This window comes from Hermetia illucens, chromosome 7 (genome assembly GCF_905115235.1).
Source record: "Hermetia illucens chromosome 7, iHerIll2.2.curated.20191125, whole genome shotgun sequence".
Classification (NCBI taxonomy): Eukaryota; Metazoa; Arthropoda; class Insecta; order Diptera; family Stratiomyidae; genus Hermetia; species Hermetia illucens.
In genome coordinates, this window is record NC_051855.1 from 9,222,535 (window position 1) to 9,243,328 (window position 20,794).

Here is a 20,794-nt window from a genome sequence, read left to right on the forward strand (position 1 = left end):
CTGAAGGAAATATGCACCAAGTGGAACATCAAAGATGATGTCGTTATTGCTGTCGTTACTGATGGAGGGAGTAATATGATTAAGGCTGTAGAATTGGCTTTCGACAAGAAAAGACACACCTATTGCTTTGCCCACCTACTAAATCTTCTGGCTCAAAAGTCCATTGAATCTCTCCCTCAGCTAAAAAGTTTACTGGAACAAGTGAAGACTATAGTCAGCTGGTTTAGAAGCAGTGTAATTGGAAGCGATGAGCTTAGAAAGAGGACTGTCAATTCTACTGAAAAGACTTTAATTCAATCGGTTTCCACAAGAAGGAATTCCACGTATTATATGGTGGAACGATTTTTGGCGCTTCGGGAAATCGTAAGCAGTATTATAAACTTTAATACAACAGCTCCACCAATGATAACAGCGAAGGATGTAGAATTCCTTCAGGATTTTGTATTACTTTTTAAGCCAATCGAAGTTGCTACTAAAGAAGCATGTGGTGAGAAATTCGTTACGTCGAGTATGATCATTCCGATCGTACGCCTTTTAAGAAAAAAAATATCTGAAGCTTCAATCACAACGGACCTAGCAAAATCCCTGAAGAATAACATCTTTGCGGAATGGAATAAACGATTTCTTAACATTGAACACAACCAGCTTTTTGCAACAGCAACAATATTAGATCCTCGCTTCAAAAATTTGCATTTCGACGATAAAGCGGCATTAGGCAGTGTTATACGGAAGCTATCAAATGAATTGAGAAAAGACTTAATCGAGTCAGAATCCGATAGCGATGCACCTTCTCATTCTTCTAGGTCCAAAGGTAAATTCCTTTTTATATTGACATCAGACCAGTAGCTTCTGAAATTAAATATTATCCCAGAAAATGAATACAGCTTATGGGACGATCATCATAAAATGGTTCAGGAAGCTTGGAAATCTCGAAAAAAATCCAGAATAGTCGAGGAACTAGATACACCGAATTCGATACCACCCGAATTTTCAGTTTATTTGAAACAGCCTGTAGTACGACTTAAAGACTCTCCGTTCGAGGTATGGACTGAAATCGTTCACAAGGTAAGATAGCTAAAAAAAAAATTTATATGTGTATACAGCATATTTACAATCTAACAAATAATAGCTGTGAAATGCATTTTATTCGGTTCATCTTCTTTCTGCAGGACTCATCGTTACTGAAAATGGTCAAAAAATATTTATGCGTTATGGCAACATCTGTTCCGTGTGAACGCGTTTTTTCAGCGAGTGGAAATATTGCAAACTGCAAGAGAAGCTGCCTCTTGGGAGAAAATTTCCTTAAAAGTGTAGATAAAACATTTTGGGGTCATAATTGATTTCGATAGTGCCCGGGTTTCGTTTCAATACTTTTATAATAAAAAAATGAAATAAAGGTCTTCTTTCTATTCGAGATACATTGTTATTTGTTTCCTTATTTAGATCTTGCTTTCTTTGCATTGATAAATTGAAAGAAATATCGATGTTTGCTAAAATCGATGTTTTCATTCGATGTTTTTATCGGCATCGAAACATTCTAATTCAAACATCGATATTTAATTATATCGATATTTTTTGTCGATGTCGCAGCACTATTCAGAGGAGGTAACTACTATATGTAATGTATGCAATGGCATTTAATGAAACATTCTCTTTCCGCCCCAACTATAAGATCTACAAATAAGTTCTGTCGGTTTTCACAATAGATGGCGTAACTTGTTTTTTACTCAATTGATCCACATTTCCAAACATTCATCGGAAAGCTACTGTCAATAGGCACAAACGTCAGTATAAATTATTTAATTGAAGTGTAAACAACAATACTTTTTTCATCAACGAAAATGGCCAATTTTATACCAAATAACACATTATTTGCGGGGAGTTCTACTTCATTATTTCAATATGAAGAAAAAAGCAACCAAAAGTCATTGCATTTTGGTGGAAGTTTATGGTGACCATGCTCTATCTGAACGAACATGTCAGAGGTGGTTTGGACGATTTAAAAGTGGCAATTTTGGCTTGGAAGACGAAGAACGCGCCGGACGGCCAACAATTCTTGAAGATGAAGAATTAGAGGCATCGATCGACCAAGATCCATCGCAAACGGATGAAGAATTAGAGGCATTGCTCGACCAAGATCCATCGCAAACGAAACAAGAACTTGGGGAAAAACACTTGGAGTCACTCAGCAAGCCATTTCCAACCGTCTAAAAGCAACGGGAATGATCCGAAAGGTCGGAAATTGGGTTCCGTATGAACTGAACCCATGAGACGTCGAACGCCGTTTTTTCACGTGCGAACATCTGCTCCAACGACAAGAAAGGAAGGGTTTTATGCATCGAATAGTTACTGGCAATGAAAAGTGGATCCATTACGATAATCCCAAGCGTCGGACAACGTGAGGATACCTCGGCCATGCCTCATCATCGACGGCCAAAGCGAATATTCATGGTGAGAAGATCATGCTGTGTATATGGTGGGACCAGCTGGGTGTGGTATACGAAACGGTCACGGGCAAACTCTACCGACGTCAAATGATGCGTTTGAGCCGCGAACTCAAGAAAAAACGGCCGCAATACCAGCAAAGCCATAATAAAGTTATTTTGCAATATGACAATGCTCGTCCACATGTTGCACAGCCCGTTAAAACATATCTATTATAGAAACGTTGAAATGGGAAGTCCTACCCCATCCGCTGTACTCTCCAGACATTGCTCCTTCTGATTACCATTTGTTCCGGTCGATGCAGCATGGCTTGGCTGACCAGCACTTCTCCAATTACGACCAACTCAAAAAATGGCTCGATGAATGGATAGCGGCCAAGCAGGCCAATTTTTGGCGCGATGGTATCTATGAATTGTCTTAAAGATGGAAGAAAGTTGTGGCTAGCGATGGGCAATACTTTCAACAATGAATGTATAACCAATTTTTCACAATAAAGCTTCAAATTTAAAGAAAAAACCGACAGAACTTATTTGTAGGCCTTATAGTTTGGCATTTCATATCAATGTTTTGAAATCACAACGCGAAGACGATCAGAAATTGACATAACGAACACAAACCACAAGCGGCAGGCAACTTAGATATACTGTGGTGTAGGCTCTCCGCTTGGCGCTTGTCATCCAAAACAACGTTTTGAACCAGTTTGTGCGATACTAAGGCTTAGCACTGTCCAAGCGTATGTGGAATTTCGCTACTGCTGCGCTATCCGGAGTTCCATTAGAAAAAAGAATGTTATCGAGTGTTACCTTTTCTTCGATAAGGTTGAAAGGCAGTGCAAATGACCAACCAGAAGCATACGGAAAATAATAGAAAAACGGATGCAGCTATTTAATTATCTCGTCCACGGAATAATTTAAGATGGATGTGGGCTTCCGAGAAGACCCTTTTAGCCGACTGTAGATTCTTCAATGATTCGATTAGGCATGCTCTCCGCAAATTATTTAGTGGTTCAATTAGGGATGCTAGCTGTAAATTGTTCGCTTCTTCTTCTTTTTCTTCAGCCTTTGTCCCGTTCACAAGCGGGGTCGGCTCGTCGTGATCGGTTTTGCCATTTGGCTCTATCGAATGCCTGATCTAGGTGCAATATCGAGGCTTTCAAATCCCCATCCAGCGTATCAAGCCACCGTTGCTTAGGTCTGCCTTTTGGTCGTTTACCATCGATTTCGATGTTCAGACCAATCTTGGCAAGTGAATTCTCGTTTGCACGAACGATAACGATCGCGGATATCCTCATTTCGGATGTGATCAAAACGTGTGACGCCACTAGTCCAACGTAGCATCGTCGTCTCCATTACCGCAAGACGCCATTCATTGTCTTTTATGGTCGGCCAACACTCAGAACCATAGAGAGCGACTGGACGGACGACATTGCGGTAAATTTTAGATTTGAGACGTTCGTTGATACGTCGATCACAAAGGACACCAGTTGTGGAACGCCACTTCATCCAGATTGCGTTAATGCGTGAAGCAATTTCATAACGCAGTTCTTCATTGGCTGATAGCGTTGACCTGAGGTATTTAAATCGCTCAGTTCTGGGCAGATCACTGCCGCTGACAGTGATTGTGTCTGTTTCATGGGGGTCGGTCGTCAAAAATTCAGTTTTGTTTAAATTCAATCTGGGACCGTGTTGCATGAGGCGATCATTCCATTTTTGAACAAGTTCGTTTACGATCAGGAAGTAGGAGAAATGCTTGAGGAAGTCCAATTAACATACAGTCAAAGACAAAACTATTGCCAACATGTATTTATGATTCAAAGTTTTGTTTATAAAACAACAAACACAAAGCCGAGCCAAGTTCGTACCCTATTACTTTAGTCGAGAAACGATACTTTCGTTGAAGAGTTATTAATCTTGTTAATGCTTAATTGTAACTAGTAAAATATATTGAGTTGGGGAACAAGAAATGTATTTGTGATCGAAATTTGAGGCTTTATTTAACATACTTAGAATTATCCGATTTAGGTCAAATATGCACCCTTTTTGTTCGCAAACTTGTTGCCATTTAGAAGCGCAACTTCATTATCTCTCAACTCGTGTGACACACAAACATCCAGCTTTTTTTGGAATTCAATCTTCTGCAAATGGTTCCAAACGATTTTATGGTCGATACTCAGTTCCTGGCCAATCGAACGAATGCTCACATACCGGTCTATTTGGATGATTTCGACAATTTTATCGGTTTCTACGACGATTGGCCTACCAGTACGGGGTGTATCTTTGACATCCACTACATCAGAACGAAATCGATCAAACCAACGCTGTGCTGTGCGAATCGTTACAGTATCGGGGCCCATGAACTTCACAAATTTGTTCGGCCGCCTTCGTTGCATTTTTACCTCTCAGGTAGTAAAAACATAAAATATGACGAATTTCTTGCTTGGTGGACTCCATCTTTGACGCGCTATAACTTGAGACTGAAACGTGCGATCACAACATTGTCAAAGAGACACTTGTAGCACAGATTGTCGTCTTCAAATTGCCGTATAGTATGACCCGATGCGATAACTACACAAACAAGATATGTTTGAGTATCGCCATCTATTAACAAAATGCGCCATTTCTTTTTCACCAACCAAATATTTGGAATTTTGTGTAGAAACCCTTGAAAATAAATGCATGCAAAGAAAACTAAACTATGGACATTAAAAGTTTAGTTGATCAATAATATAAAATAGGGAAATATTTTCATTAAATTGACAATAGAAACAAAAAAAATTGCACTGGTGCACGTTTTTGGAAATCGAAGGAGCATTCGACAACACATCGCACACAAAGATACAAGATGCCCTGATTCACAAGGGAATGGGAAACACCCTGGCATTCTGGATGGGCAAAACGCTAGAAAGCAGGCAAATAGAAATACATACAGGTACAAATTTTACTGTCATGAACACTACTCAAGGCTGGCCACAGGGCGGGGTACTTTCGCCGCTGATGTGGAGTATGGTAGTGGATGAACTCCTGGATGTGCTAATAAATACTGGAATACAAATCCAGGGTTACGCGGACGACATTGTTTTAGTCTGTAGGGGCAAATATGAAGATACATACCCTATGTGATAGAATCCAAACTGGACTAAGGGTTACTAGTGCCTGGTGCGGGAAGGTGGGACTGCGGATCAACCCAGCCAAAACCACCATAGTACTATTCACTAGGAGGCGTAAGCTGGATCACCTGAAAGCCATAACATTACATGATATGGAGGTGAAACGAGAAACAGAGGTCAAATATTTGGGACTTACGCTACGCCAAAAATTACTCTGGAAGACACATGTCGGAAAGCCACGAGGGCTCTGATGACTTGTAGATCCATAGCAGGAAAAAATGGAGTTGCAGCCCGAAGATACTACTTTGGATATATACTGCAATAATAAGGCCAATGATTACCTATGGAGCGGTAATCTGGGCAGAAAGAACCGAACTCAGCACACGAGCCAGGAAATTACATAAGCTCCAAAGGCTGGCTTGCGTGTGTATCAGTGGGGTAATGAGGACATGCCCAACGACATCCCTGGAGGTCCTTTTGGGATTAACCCCTCACCATCTGCACATACAGATGCATACAAGGAGGGCAATATGCAGGATGGCCGGGAGTATCAGTGAGGCAGGGAGCTAAATCGAAAAAAGGTTGATATTCTTTCTAGGCGGTATCCCGAATCATTGATACCAAGGGATAACATGACAACGAGGTTTCACTTCGTTTGAAACACGTTGGGGTAACAAGGCAAACTGGGAGAGCGTGGCTGCGACATACGGCTAAAACCAGCAACTGATTAGTTGGTACACTGACGGATCCCTCACAGCAGACAGAGCGGGTGCCGGTGCCGGCCAGTCCGATGCTCGCTTTCTTCAATTTGAGCGATATCAGTGGATCATCTTGGGCCTAAGCTAAGTGAGATGGTGGAACCTTGGAGAGCTCCTCTCCCTATTTTGCGACATTCTTTAGATTGTCTTACCCGCTCTTAAGGACTCTTATGTAAATGGTTTTCCTGTACCTACTAATGAACAAGTCGGGGAACCGGATGCTGGACGCAATATATGCATATATTACGTGAGAGTATCCACTTTCCGGTGATATTGATATTCATAGTCTTGAATTTGCAAAGAAACGACAATTTTAACCTATTATAACTTTGTTAGTAATAGTTTAGTTTTTTGGTTGGATAGTTCTTGAGAATGAGTCCTTTAAAAAGATGATCATTTTCGACCCCCGGACGTTCCATCTTCCTAACAAATGTCAAAACTAAGACGGGCTTCGGAAAGTACTAATCGAGACCCTTCATCTGAATGTTGAAGGCTTTTGTAGCAACGACAAAGGCACTTACCGTTTTAATTAAATTTGAACATGATTATGCCTTGCCTTGTTTGGAGGCTATGATACACATCATAGATAGGCTTGAAAAATATATTGATAAGTCTGTACCTTGTAGTTTGATTACTGGCTATTAGATATATTGTGATAGGGATCTATAAACTTTCGCATCATTTTGTAGGTGTAGATAAGATAGTATCGGTACTAGGACGGTAATCTTACGCACTCCTTTAAAGGACGATGGTGATTGTCTGATCTGATAAGTATTTCCGTAGCGTCATTAGCTTCTTAGTACGGATTTCAAAAAAATACTGCGCGTTAGATTACCACGCGAATTTGGGAGCCTCCCGTAGCAGGCGCAATAAGCAAGTCTCTCCTGCCTATCATACCAGTTACCTAGACATAAGATAAACCGAGAGTGTAAATACACTAAATATGAAACAATAGTCCTTTAGATAAGTATATACAGCAATATTGTAACAGAAATAAAGGATCTAGGCTAATTCTCAAAGTATTTTTTTATGATTTGCAATAAAAGTAAAGATTTAATTTGGGGCTCAATCTGGATGCAGTGGAAGTGAATCCAGCAACGACAATAAGGATAAACATACTCCAGCGGTTCAAATGAGTAACGACGTAAGCTTGTTTCGCGGCTTACGTCAAACAAAAGCTGAAACAAATCGGAATACCGAAAGCTCGGCGCTTCAGATATAAAGGTCTTATGTTCATCTTATGGGAGCAACTCTCAATGCACGTTTTTCCATTCACATTCACACATTAATAATAACAAAGTAATAACTCCGCCATGCTATTAACATAGTATGCTGGTCCCAAGCCCAGGTAAAGGAGGAGGGTTTGAGGCAACGTACTCTGTACTATCCTTAGTAAAACAAAAATAAAATCCTGAGATCAGCGAAAGACATAAATAGAGTATAGTTGGAGTTATTCCACTATGTTAAATCCTACCTGATCTCTCTTGGTGACAGGCCCCGCCACAGGTCGACCAAGAAAATACATACAATGTCTTTACAAACATGATGATCGGATTGAGTCACAAGCCTCGGAGAAATGCTAGGGCGTCCACCTCAGTCGACGCGGCAGGACGGGCCCCGGTCCTGTCGAGAAATGGGTAAGGGTTCTTGACGCATGGACGGCGTCAGGACGTAAGCAAGTTAATCCGCACACAAAGAACAAAACAAATATGTGTCTGCACGCTAAATGTTGGTACCCTAACTGGAAAGACGGAGGAACTCACAAGAGCCCTTCGGAAAAGGTACATTGATATCTCTGCTCTGCAAGAAACCCGATGGTCTGGTGCCAAAAGCTGCGATATTGAACGCGAACGCGGTAAAAATGGCTACAAACTTCTCTATTTTGGTAACCCACACACTCAATATGGTGTTGGCATTGCCATCTCAGAGGATTTCCGTGATGCCATTAAAGAAGTCGAACGATTTGATGATCGGCTGATGAAGCTCACCATTATATCAGCTGATCGCACTATTCACTTCTTCACCGCGTATGCAACACAGACAGGTCGACCTGATGCCGAGAAAAATCCATTCTGGCAACTTCTCGATGAAGAGACTTGTCACGTGCCTGCTGGCGATTACATAATCATTGCCGGCGACCTTAATGGTCATGTGGGTGAAAAGGCAGACGGTAACAGGTGCCATGGGGGAAAGGGGTTCGGAGCGCGCAATGAAGGTCGCGAGCGTATAATCGATTTTGCGGACACCCATGACCTTGTACTTATGAATACATGGTTCATCAAACGATTGTCTCATCTTCCCGCATTTTATAGTGGGAACAATAAAACGCAAATCGACTATATTCTCATAAGACGCCGACATTTTACCACTGTCACCGATTGCAAAGTCGTTCCCTATGAGACCATCGCACCTCAACATCGGCCGTTGATTGCCGTCCTGCGAATTAAGCCACCGATAAAACAGCGTGAGGAACGCACTGGCCCGCCACGCATTAAATGGTGGCAATTTGGTGAGAAGAAAGAAAAAACGGTCTCACTCATACGATTGCCAACCATTACGAATGTGGAAGAATCATGGAACCAAATGAAAGACACGATTCACAAAGCGGCCTCTGCAACCCTCGGGGTCACCAAGCCGGCTAAGCGGTACATCAACCGAGATCCTTGGCTTTGGAATGATGATGTTGAAATGAAGGTCCGTGAAAAGAAACGCCTCTACCACAAATTTCTCGACGATAAAACGCCTGCTAATTGGCAAATTTATAAGAATGCCAACCGGGAAGCAAAGAAAGCGGTCGCTGTCACCCGAGCGAACCATTTCAAAAATCTTTACGATAAACTGGACACTCGGGATGGCGAGAAACATCTGTATCGACTTGGTAAAAGCCATGATGAACGTACACAGGACATCGAACACTTCTGTTGTGTTAATGACAAGATAGACAGAATAGATGGCGAGAATACTTCGAGCAGATTTCAACTGAAGAATTTGCTCATCCTCCACTTCCACAATCATTGCCGACATTTGGAGCAGTTCCACCAGTCAGCGCAACTGAAGTCGAGGAGGCAATAAAACAAATGAAATCGGGGAAAGCAACAGGACCTGACGACATCACATCTGAGCTCTGGAAAGCGAAGAGCTGGGACCCAACACTGTGGCTCAGTGAATTCTTTAACGGGGTTATTCAGGAAGGAAGAACACCATCTGACTGGCAAGAAAGTACCACTGTTCCAATATGGAAAAAGAAAGGTAGCCCAGCAGAATGTTCAAATTACCGTCCGATCCGGTTACTTTCCCATACCATGAACACTTTTGAACGCATTCTTGACAACCGTATTCGCAAAATCGTTGAAATAACTGTGAATGAAGCCGGATTTGTCAAGAACTGCGGAACTACTGACACAACACACGCTGCGCGGTTACTCATGGAGAAACACCGTGAGAAGCATCGCCCTCTTTACATTGCCTTTCTGGATCTAGAAAAAGCGTTTGACCGTGTACCACACGAACTCATCTGGTATGTTTTACGACAACACTTCGTGCCAGAAGAACTCGTGCGCTGGGTTCAATTGCTCTACCACGATCCGAAAAGTAAAGTTCGAAGTATGGCGGGTGTATCTGTTGGTGTTCATCAAGGAAGTGCCCTCTCACCACTCCTCTTTGTCCTTGTTGTGGACACCGTCACACGGGATATCCAACGTCCAGCGCCCTACACACTGCTTTATGCAGATGATGTCTTCCTAGCATCTGATAGCAAAAATGGAATGATCGCCTCATGCAACACGGTCTCAGATTGAATTTAAACAAAACTGAATTTTTGACGACCGATCCCCATGAAACAGGCACAATCACTGTCAGCGGCAATGATCTGCCCAGAACTGAGCGATTTAAATACCTCGGATCAACGCTATCAGCCAATGGAGAACTGCGTTATGAAATTGCTTCACGCATTAACGCAATCTGGATGAAGTGGCGTTCCACAACTGGTGTCCTTTGTGATCGACGTATCAACGAACGTCTCAAATCTAAAATTTACCGCAATGTCGTCCGTCCAGTCGCTCTCTATGGTTCTGAGTGTTGGTCGACCATAAAAGACAATGAACGGCGTCTTGCGGTAATGGAGACGACGATGCTACGTTGGACTAGTGGCGTCACACGTTTAGATCACATCCGAAATGAGGATATCCGCGATCGTTATGGGGTTGCACCGATCGTGGAAAAGTTGCGAGAGAGACGTCTTCGATGGTATGGTCACGCAATTCGTGCAAACGAGAATTCACTTGCCAAGATTGGTCTGAACATCGAAGTCGATGGTAAACGACCAAAAGGCAAAAGGTATTTCGGGAACCACTTGTTAGCACTGATGAAGGGAACAAGTGGTTCCCGAAATATGGGAATTTGCAAGAACAAATATTGACACCAACGAAAAAGAATAAAGTTTTTATTATTTCAGATAATTAATCGTTGGAAACACCGCATAATTTCACTCAGATGGTAATATACTATTCTAAAGTTTATTTAAGCAAATATCGGAATGGGACATATTTTGAGGCCTACATATCAGATTTTTGGGTTGGGTAGCTTCCGAAAATAAGTCCTGGTCAGGGTCAGCTTAGTCAGTCTTATTAATTTCGTCGGGATACCGAATTCTCTCATGGCCGTGTACAATTTTACCCTGGCTATGCTATCATAGGCGGCTTTAAAGTCGATGAACAGATGGTGCAACTGTTGTCCATATTCCAACAGTTTTTCCATCGCTTGCCGCAGAGAGAAAATCTGATCTGTTGCTGATTTGCCTGAAGTGAAGCCTCTGTGGTATGGGCCAATGATGTTCTGGGCGTATGGGGCTATCCGACCTAGCAAGATAGTGGAAAATATCTTATAAATGGTACTCAGCAACGTGATACCTCTATAATATCTCCCTTTTTATGAATGAGACAGATAATACTTCGTTGCCAATCGTCAGGCATTGATTCGCTGTTCCATACCTTGAGCACAAGTTGATGAACCACTTGGTGTTACTGGTCGCCTCCATATTTAGCCAATTCGGCTGTAATTCCATCGGCTCCTGGCGACTTATGATTTTTTAGCCGATGAATTGCACGGACCGTTTCTCCTAAACTTGGTGATGGCAGTATTTGTCCGTCATCTTCAGTTGGCGGGACCTCCAACTCGCCGATGTTCTGGTTGTTCAGTAGCTCATCAAAGTATTCAACCCATCGCTCTAATATGGCCATTCTGTCGGAAATCAGATTTCCCTCTTTGTCTCGGCAGGATGAGCATCGAGGTGTATAAGGCTTCATCCTGCTGACTTGTTGGTAAAACTTCCGCGCCTGGTGCGGTTGCTCCCTGTACTTTTCTAGTTCATAGGCTTGTTGGTTCTCCCAGGATTCCTTTTTCCGTCTGTGAAGTCGCTTCTCCGCTCGACGGAGTTCGTGAAGATACTACACTCAACGCTTGACAACAACAAATATTTAATATGACCTCCGTAAGGTTTTCTTTCCATATGTCGATCTTTTGTTGGACTGAAGTTACATTCAACAAGGGATCCCATTCTCCGCTTCTCAAGCTGCTTCACCGCTACCATATCAATTATAAGTTGTTCTTTACGGTCTCGGGAGCCTTTTTTACTCCTCAGCTATTAATTTATGAACATCAAGATGTTTGGGGATATTCGCTCAGGGAACTTGACTACAATGGACTATCAAATGATACAGATAGTCTAGGGAACAGGATAAGGGAAACTCTTCAATATTAATTAGTCGCTAGACATGTAATTTAATTAACAAGCAGCCAAGTAATAGGTCCCAATTGAGGCTCAAGCATAGCCTACACGGCAGCATGCAAATCTAAGACTGTAGCCGGAACACTGTTGGCTGACCAACCCCTAGTCGGCTTGAGTAGGGTGGTTAATCGCTGTGGGACCGGGTAAAATCCTAAACAGACTCAAAGCCAACAATCATGCTTGATCACGAGCTCACATGTCAAGGAAGAAGGCCGCCCGAGATGAAAACACCAAGGGATCCGACCAAACCATACAAGAATTTGTACATGCTAGAAAGACGAGTAATTGGTCGACATCTTAAAGAGCAAGAGACACCTTCTTCTGTTGAAATGAGGAAAGTTATCGCCTTTATGAAAAATTATGAAACTAACTTCGGATCGACAATCATCTGATTAAAATGATTTGCCAATACCCTGTCAGTGCTCTTGAACCGTTCTAGCCAGAAGTAGTGAGCCCCATCAACTCCTAGCGCCTCCCAATTACTTGCCTTTCCAAGGGCTGTTTGAATATCAATTTCCCTTATATCAGGCATGGTCAACTGGAAGTTGGAGAGGGGAGAGTTGTTTGAAATTTTTTGTTGGGGGCGAAGCATCCTGGATTGAAGTTAAGAACGCTTCGGTCTTGTAGAATAGTACACCGTTAGTAAACCATTAGTTGAAGGTTCAGATGTCAATGCATGGCAACAATAAATTTTTGATATGACCTCAGTGAATGTGTGTCTTTTTCCACATGTCGATTTTCTGTTGGATTGTAGTAACATTCGACATGGGATTCCATTCTCTGCTTTCCAAGTTCAAAGGAGACAATTTGTTATCTGCCATGACAGTCAGTAGCCTTATGGAATCGACTAGAAGATTGTTTCTCGAAGAGAAACTCAGGAAGAGAATGCACTTAATTGTGTCCTTCCTCCCTGATGACGTGGGATGGTAACCTTCAATTTTTCGGCAGCTCTATTGTGCATGTTGTTGTTTGCAAGAGCTACCCTTACCCGTTTATTGACAGATTCTAAATCCATATTACTCCACTGTGTCACACCGAAAGTGTATGGAAAGACGGGAATGGTGAAGGTGTTGAGTGCCATGATTTTATTTTTCCTGTGTTCTCAGGACAAAATCCAGACACCATTGAAATTCCCCCAGCAACTTAGATTTAATTATTGCCATAGCAAGTGTTGTGTTGCTTGCAATATGCCGAGGTATTTGTAGACGTCGTAAGAATCCATGTCCTCAATTTGAATGTTGTTATGAATACACCCTGCATTGTCCGTGTATTTTTCCCGAACAATTGTTCTTATGCGAAATTTCTCCGAGACCAATTGTATGCCGATATCCCTGCCTTTGGCGTACAATTTGATATCGTCAATATACATTAAATGGCAATGTACATTTCGACAAGACTTAACCTCCGTACTTGCTTTAATTTAAAGGATGAGATAACGAATTCAAAGCCAAACAACCACAGAGGGGCTTAGTGAGCCGCTTTGGGAAACGCCACGCCTGATTGGTAACTCTCCTGATATTTGTGAGGATATTGTTAATTTCGCACAAGCGTAACACTTGCAGTAACCACGATGTGGAGTCAAAGACCTATTTATAATCAATGTAGCCTGTCGGGATATTTCGTTTTTGGTATCCTTTACAGCCTCGAAAGCCTTTTGTTCTTTCTTTTTGCTCCTCAGCTATCAATTTATGAACATCAAGATGTGTTGAGATATTCGCGCAGAGAACTGAAGCGAACCTTGTATCATAGATGGTAGAAAGACAAGTAATTGGTCGAGATTTTCAATTCAATTCCCCATCCCTGTTCCTTGAGGATTGGGGACAGTTACCACTTTGGTGAAAAGCTGTCGAACTACTTTCGGATCGGCAATCATCTGATTAAAATGATTTGCCAATATCCTGTGAGTGCTCTTAAACCCCTTCAGCCAGCAGTTGTGAATCCTGTCAACTCCTTCCATCTTCCAATTGCCTGCCTTTCCTAGGGCCGATTCTATGCCGAATTCAGTTATATGGTTATTTTGGGGATGGCCTGACATGAACGCATAACCAGCGACGCTACTTCTAAATTGCAATGGCTGGGTACGCTCCAAACACTTCTCCAGAAGTGTTCCGCCTGGTCCAGATTGGGCCTGAGTTGCTAAGAGTTTTATAAAATCATTTGGTTCTGGAAGAATAAGGTGTTGTCTGTCCTTTGCTGAAAGCTCTTTTAATACCTATGGATGTAATTGGAGCATACCGAAAATTAGTTTCATCACTTCGAGCATTTCTCCGATTGGCATATAAATGGAGAGATGATAGTTTCCAGTGATATTCCACAATATATCTGTACATCCTTGGTATGGATTTCCAAGATGTGTGGACAATTTTTTAAATTTTTGACGGGCGCGCAGATATTTCTGCTATCCGTTCCAGTAACCAAAATTCTGTGAACGATGTTATCAGATCGAAAAGTAAACTTTGGGTTTGGGATCTTCGACCTAGTGGTAAGGAGAATCCCAGCATATTCTGGGAATACGACTTGGAATGTGGTGAAGGTCTCATTATAAATTGGGTCGACATTCAAAGTTACGAGGTTTCTGCTAACTACTAGGTTCATGAAGCGCTTTACAGATCGAATATTTCGGTTGCTTCCTCCATCAGTTCGGTAAGTTGACAACCCCGCATCGAGCTCAAGTGGAACTGTGTAGAAAATTTGTTGTCTAGTTAGTAGGGTAACTTGATTATTATTCAATATAACCTGGTACTGATTGACGACGTAAAAAAATAAATGAAATGCAAAGAAGTCTTAACAAGACAGTAGAACAAAAACTAAAAATAAATAAGGCAATAATTTCCGTATTTCTCTTTATAAAACTGTTCCAAACACTTGTTAAATTGAATAGATTCTGTTGGAAAACGATCCCTAGTCTGAACCAGACGCTATATAAGGAACCCCGAACAATATTGTTCCCGGATTAGGTGACCCGCCAACCGTAGTCTATTATGCCGGATTTTACTATAGGCGAACATGGAAAGTAAGACAAAATCCGCAGGAAGCAGAAACAACTGCGCTTCCCGAGGAGAACACCACGAGTACCAAACGGATCGCTGACAGTCCATTGCACAATGAACTTGGCAAAAAACGAAAGGAGGAAGAGACATCTGAAGGAGACTTCACTCAGGTACTCTCCAGGGCTGAAAAGAATAAGGCGAAGAGGATCAAAAGGCAACAACACGTCGCGCCATCAGAAAAACCTCTGCCTAAAACTAAGGCGGACACGAAGGACGGAGTGCCAAAAGAAAAGGTGGGGAAACGAAGGCGGACTAGACCGCCAGCTCGACTTATTAAGCCGACGGAAGGCAAGACTTTTGCGGAAGTCCTCAGCGAAATCCGTTACAAAATCAAACCCGAAGACAACGGAGCGGAGGTTTCTTCCATACGTAAAACGAAGGGTGGTGGAGTTTTAGTCGAACTAGGCCCGAAGACTATAACTAAAGTCAGGTTCTGTGAAGCAGTCAAGGGGCTTCTAGGAGAAAAAGCTTTGGTTTCTAGCCTGGAACACACGTGTGCTTTAGAAATCCGAGACCTTGACTGTCTCACGGAAAAGAACGAGGTAGAAGAGGCCATCAAACGCGAATGCCCGGAGGTAACCAATGTGCGGATTGGTATCACCTCCGCAAACTCCCGAGGCCAAAAACTCGTGGTGGAAGTTGCCGAGCAATACGCGAAGAAGTTTCTAAAAAGCGGGAAAATAAGAATTGGTTGGGTAGTGTGTAGAATACGAATTCGGGCCGCCCCAACCAAATGTTACAGATGTTTGGATTATGGGCACACATCTGCAAACTGTCGGGGACCTGACAGAAGGGCAACATGCCGTAAATGCGGTCAGACAGGCCATAAAGCGAACAGCTGCAATGAAAAGGAAAGCTGCGTCCTATACAGGGACCGTGGCGCGACTGATGAGAGCATTGCGCACACTGCGGGATCGGGGCGGTGTCCAGTTTTCAGAGCAGAACTGGAAAGAGCCAGGATACGGTCAACATGATTCGCATACTACAAATCAATATGCACCAGAGTGCAACCGCTCACGAGTTGCTAGCGCAGTTCGCTGCAGAGACCAAAGCTGATTTAGTACTCATCAGTGAGCAGTACCGAAACAAGGGCCCAGTTTCATGGCACCCAGACATATCAGATACCGCTGCCATCTGGGTTCGGGACGACACCCTCCTGGGGGTTCTTGCCCAAGGCCGAGGGGACGGCTTTGTCTGGATTCGGTGTTCAGGGATAACGTTTTTTAGTGTCTATCTTACGCCGAATGAGACGATGCCGGTCTTTCGTCGGAGGCTTGAGGCTTTGGAGGACGCTATCTTAAGCACGGATGGGCGGATCCTGGTCGGGGGTGACTTCAATGCTAGGGCACTTGAATGGAGCATGCCTCACACAGATTCCAGAGGGAAACGAATTCTGTAAATGGCGGCGAGAACAGGACTGGTAGTTCTAAACACCAGATCCACCCCAACGTTCCGGCGTCCGGGCTGCGAAGGAAGCATTGCAGACGTAACCTTCGCATCGGAATCACTGGTGTCGCTGGTGGACGGGTGGCGAGTTCTGGAAGACTTTTCGGCAAGTGACCACCAATACATTGCTTTCGAAGTGGTGGACACAAACTCTCGGTGTGCGCCACCCCAGCAATCTTTCTGTGTATGGAAAGTCGCGAAAGTGAACACCGAGAAGTTTGTCGAAACTATGGGAACAGGTGGAGCCACGCTGAAGGGTACTCCTGGGGGCGGTGACGCCGCTGCTGACACTGTCGTAAATTCAGTTATGAACCTGATAACGACAGTCTGCGGAGCCTCCATGCCCAGGAAGACATCGAGGCGCCGCAAACCTTCCATGTATTGGTGGACAGTGGAAATCGCAGAGCTCCGGAAGGAGTGTCACAGGCTCCGCCGCTTAACACAACGTCTAGGCGACCGAGAGGAGGCATATACCATAATGATGGAGTACAAATCAGCCAAAAGGAGACTCCGCAGCGCAATAAACAAGAGTAAAGCTTTGTTGCTGGCAAGATCTGATCGACGAGGTGAATGGGGATCCGTGGGGACTCGGTTACAAACTTGTAACCCGAAAAATCGGGGCTCTGCGGAAACCCTGTTCACTTAAGGCCGAGCAGATGGACCGCATTGTGAGGGCACTCTTCCCTGCACACCCCGTATGGGATGATGACGTGGGCGCGGAGAGCGCAGAGGACTGTTCACTTTTCTCTGTAAAAGAGTTGGAACAGGCAGTCCTCTCTATGAAAAATAAGAAGGCGCCAGGACCCGATGGTATTCCAGCAGAGGTGTACAAACTGGTATTCCAACACCGGCCAGACCTACTGCTCGGCGCATTCAACGCTTGCCTGAAAGAGAGCATTTTCCCTGCTCGTTGGAAAGTTGCGAGGCTTGCGCTGATCCCTAAAGGGAAAGGCGATCCCGAACTGGGAAATTGCTCGAAAAGCTCATCAGAAATAGACTCGCTGAAGCGATACGTGCTGCCGGAGATTTATCTCCCCGGCAGTTTGGTTTTAGGGCAGGGAGATCGACAATTGATGCTGTCATGCAGGTCGTGGACGCCGTTCGACGAGCAGAGGCACATAGCCGCCGAACTCGACGGGTGGTGCTCCTCGTAACGGTTGACGTCAGAAACGCCTTCAATTCCGTAAGATGGAAAGACATTCTAGGCACACTAGACAATACCTTCAACGTGCCGAACTATCTCTTACGGATTTTGAGGGACTATCTGAGGAACCGCTCCCTGCTCTATGAAACACTAGAGGGTCAAAGGTGGATGGAGGTCACGTCGGGGGTAGCACAGGGATCCATCCTAGGACCGGACCTCTGGAACGCTACCTATGACAGTCTGCTTAAACTCGACATGCCAGAAGAGTCGCGCCTGGTTGGCTACGCAGATGATGTCGCAGCGCTTGTTGCTGGACGCACTGTCGAAAAGGCGCAAAGCAGACTCGGCATATTGATGCGACGGGTAAGCGGATGGATGACTACTCATGGTTTCAACCTTGCACTGGAAAAAACCGAAGTAGTCATCCTGACTAAGAAGAGAATTCCGACCCTGCGTCCCACAGCGTTCGACGAGTCGATCATGGAGTCAAAATCAGCGGTAAAGTACCTCGGGTTGACTCTTGACTCAAAGATGAGCTTTTCTGAGCAAATCCAAGCAGCAGCGAACAAGGCTGCGGCTGGAGTTTCGGCGTTAAGTGGGCTAATGGCAAACATTGGGGGTCCTACGTCTCCTGATGAGCTCAACGCAGTCTGCCCTGCTCTACGGTGCAGAGGTATGGGCTGGCGCTCTTAACAGGGAGGTATATCGTAGACGCCTCGCGCTAGTACAGAGACGGGGAGCTTTACGGGTGGCGTCTGCGTACTGCACAGTCTCTGAACCGGCCGTGATGGTGATCGCGGGAGTTATCCCCGTTGCCCTTCTTGCTGGGGAGCGTCAGGCCATATACAAGCGCAAGGGAGGTGGTTGCTCGCGAAGAACGGCAACACACTCTAGACGAGTGGCAGCTCTCTTGGCAAAATGAAACTAGAGGCAGATGGACTGCGAGGCTCATCGGCAACTTAGGTGCGTGGCTGAATCGGAAGCATGGTGAGACTGACTATTTCCTTACCCAATTTTTAGGTGGGCATGGAAGTTTTCAGTCTTACCTGCACAAGATTGGAAAGGCGCGTTCTCCGGATTGTGTGTTTTGCGATGGAGTTGTGGACGATGCCCACCACACTTTTTTTTCTTGTGGAAGGTGGGATGGGGTTCGTCAGCAGCTCTTTTTAAACACGGGAGATCTCTCTCCAGACAACATTGTGGAAGAGATGCTGAGGACTGCTGACAGCTGGAACCGTGTGGCCCATTACGTTCGGGCCCTTCTCGTTGCTAAGAAGATAGACTCGACCGGTGGAGGAGCGGGATGGCAGGGGGTTCCTTGAACTGACAGTTCCCTTCCTCCTCTCCTCTCCCGTTGGTGAAAGGAATTCCCTAATTTGAAGGCTCCGCAAGGCGGGAGAGTTCGGGGGCTGGCTCGAAGTAATGTGACAAACGGTTCCAGGCTAGCTCGACGATGGGGAGGTGTTTAGTTGATAGTCCGACGACGTACCGAACCGGGAGTCCAACGCTATGTGCGTAAATGCATTCACCTACCCTACCCCGAAAAAAAATTATGCCGGATTTTATCAAGCCTAAGCCTCCAAGGAATGCCAGTTCTCAGCAACACAGGACGTTTGACATTTTGGTGAGTTTCGAACGAAAGAAACAGCGTACACGGGTTGCCAACAACCGTGCGCTGATTCCATTTCAGGAGGTCGGTGATTGACATTGGACTGCGCCAATGTAGACTATTAACAAAATATCATAATATTTAAAGTAAATAAAAAGAAGTTAGATTGACGCGTGCTTCGGGGCCCCCCTGTTTCATTCAGATTCTTAAGCAATGGGAAGTCGTTCTCTACTTTATAAGGAACTACAGCTAATGTCAATATTTGTTCTGCTGGTTCTGCAGCCACTTTGAGGCGAGACGATGTTCAGAAGGAGTTCCCGGTCTCTGCTGCCGGAAGAGGACTCCCATAATGTGGTCTACTAGGAGCCGTGTTCACGCTGGGTTAATTTTAGTTACAACATAAAGCCGACCAACTTGTCATATGTCACTGAACCAAAAAAAGGCTCGTCCGTGCAACTTGACAGATGTGCTACGGAGACACGAAATATTCACGGCACGGGGAGGATTCCCATTTCTGGCTTCCAATTTAGCGCCGAGTTACCCGGGGGCAGAAGTAATTGCAATTCATCAGCAATCCCTCGGGGCAACGTATAAAACAAAGTATTCAAGGAAATTTTGAGTAATGGCACTAACCTCTCGATCAAAGATGGCGGCAGTCATCGCGCAATGGAAACATCAAGACACAACTACACAGCTTTTTCACAGCGCTTTCTCTGCTGCCGCTTCCACCGTGGCCCCGGCTTGCAAACCCACACCGTCACTTCTGCTGCTTATCCTTGCACTATTTCAACACAGGTAATCTATAACTGCAACGATCATTACCCCACACACTTTCCACGCAGTCGTATCCACCGCGCGTACGATTTTCCTTGCCGGAAGAAAATATACCACCTTCTCTATGTTTCCCTATGCACTTCGAACGATTTAGCCGACGGTAACGCCAACACGAACTGAAATTCTCCTTTCCGTATGATGGCAATACGACGGTGACAACTACACTACTTCTCACGAGTCAAATCACGTCACCGTCGCTACTGCAGGAGAAGTGGCTCCTAAACGATTGTGGGAGCACGACATGGGACGATATTACTCGAAAGGCAATTTAGAGGGGAAGGAAAGCACTGATACCAGAAATACAACACAGGAATGATTGCGTGCGTGCGCAGTGAGAGAGCTGTCAAATGGAGTTCATTACACGGACTCGTATGAAGCAATATACAACAAGTCGGTTGCGCAATGCGGGAGGCAAGAAGGCAAAATTTGAGTTACAATTGCTAATTAATAATGCCATTTGCATTAGTTCCGTCGCTTCCATTCATAAAAATTGAATTTAAGCCGGAGTTATGTGTTATTTGTTCGCGTTCAAAATCACAGCATTGCACATAATCAAGTTACCGCAATTAACGTATTCATCTACCTATATTTTATGTAATGAAAATCATGCAATTAAA

The 20,794-nt window shown here is 44.2% G+C and overlaps 1 protein-coding gene across 2 annotated transcripts in view; it reads right to left on the reverse strand.

Annotated features, from left to right (window-relative positions):
- LOC119660936 (protein Gawky) overlaps positions 1 to 20,385 on the reverse strand; it is a 47,503-nt gene extending 27,118 nt beyond the window's left edge. For both annotated transcript variants that reach the window (XM_038069931.1, XM_038069933.1), the window contains exon 1: positions 19,977 to 20,385. In XM_038069931.1, the coding sequence (XP_037925859.1) occupies positions 19,977 to 20,003 (27 nt within the window). In that variant the 5' untranslated portion in view covers positions 20,004 to 20,385. The remainder of the gene's footprint in view (positions 1 to 19,976) is intronic.
- Between the last annotated feature and the right edge of the window lie 409 nt (positions 20,386 to 20,794).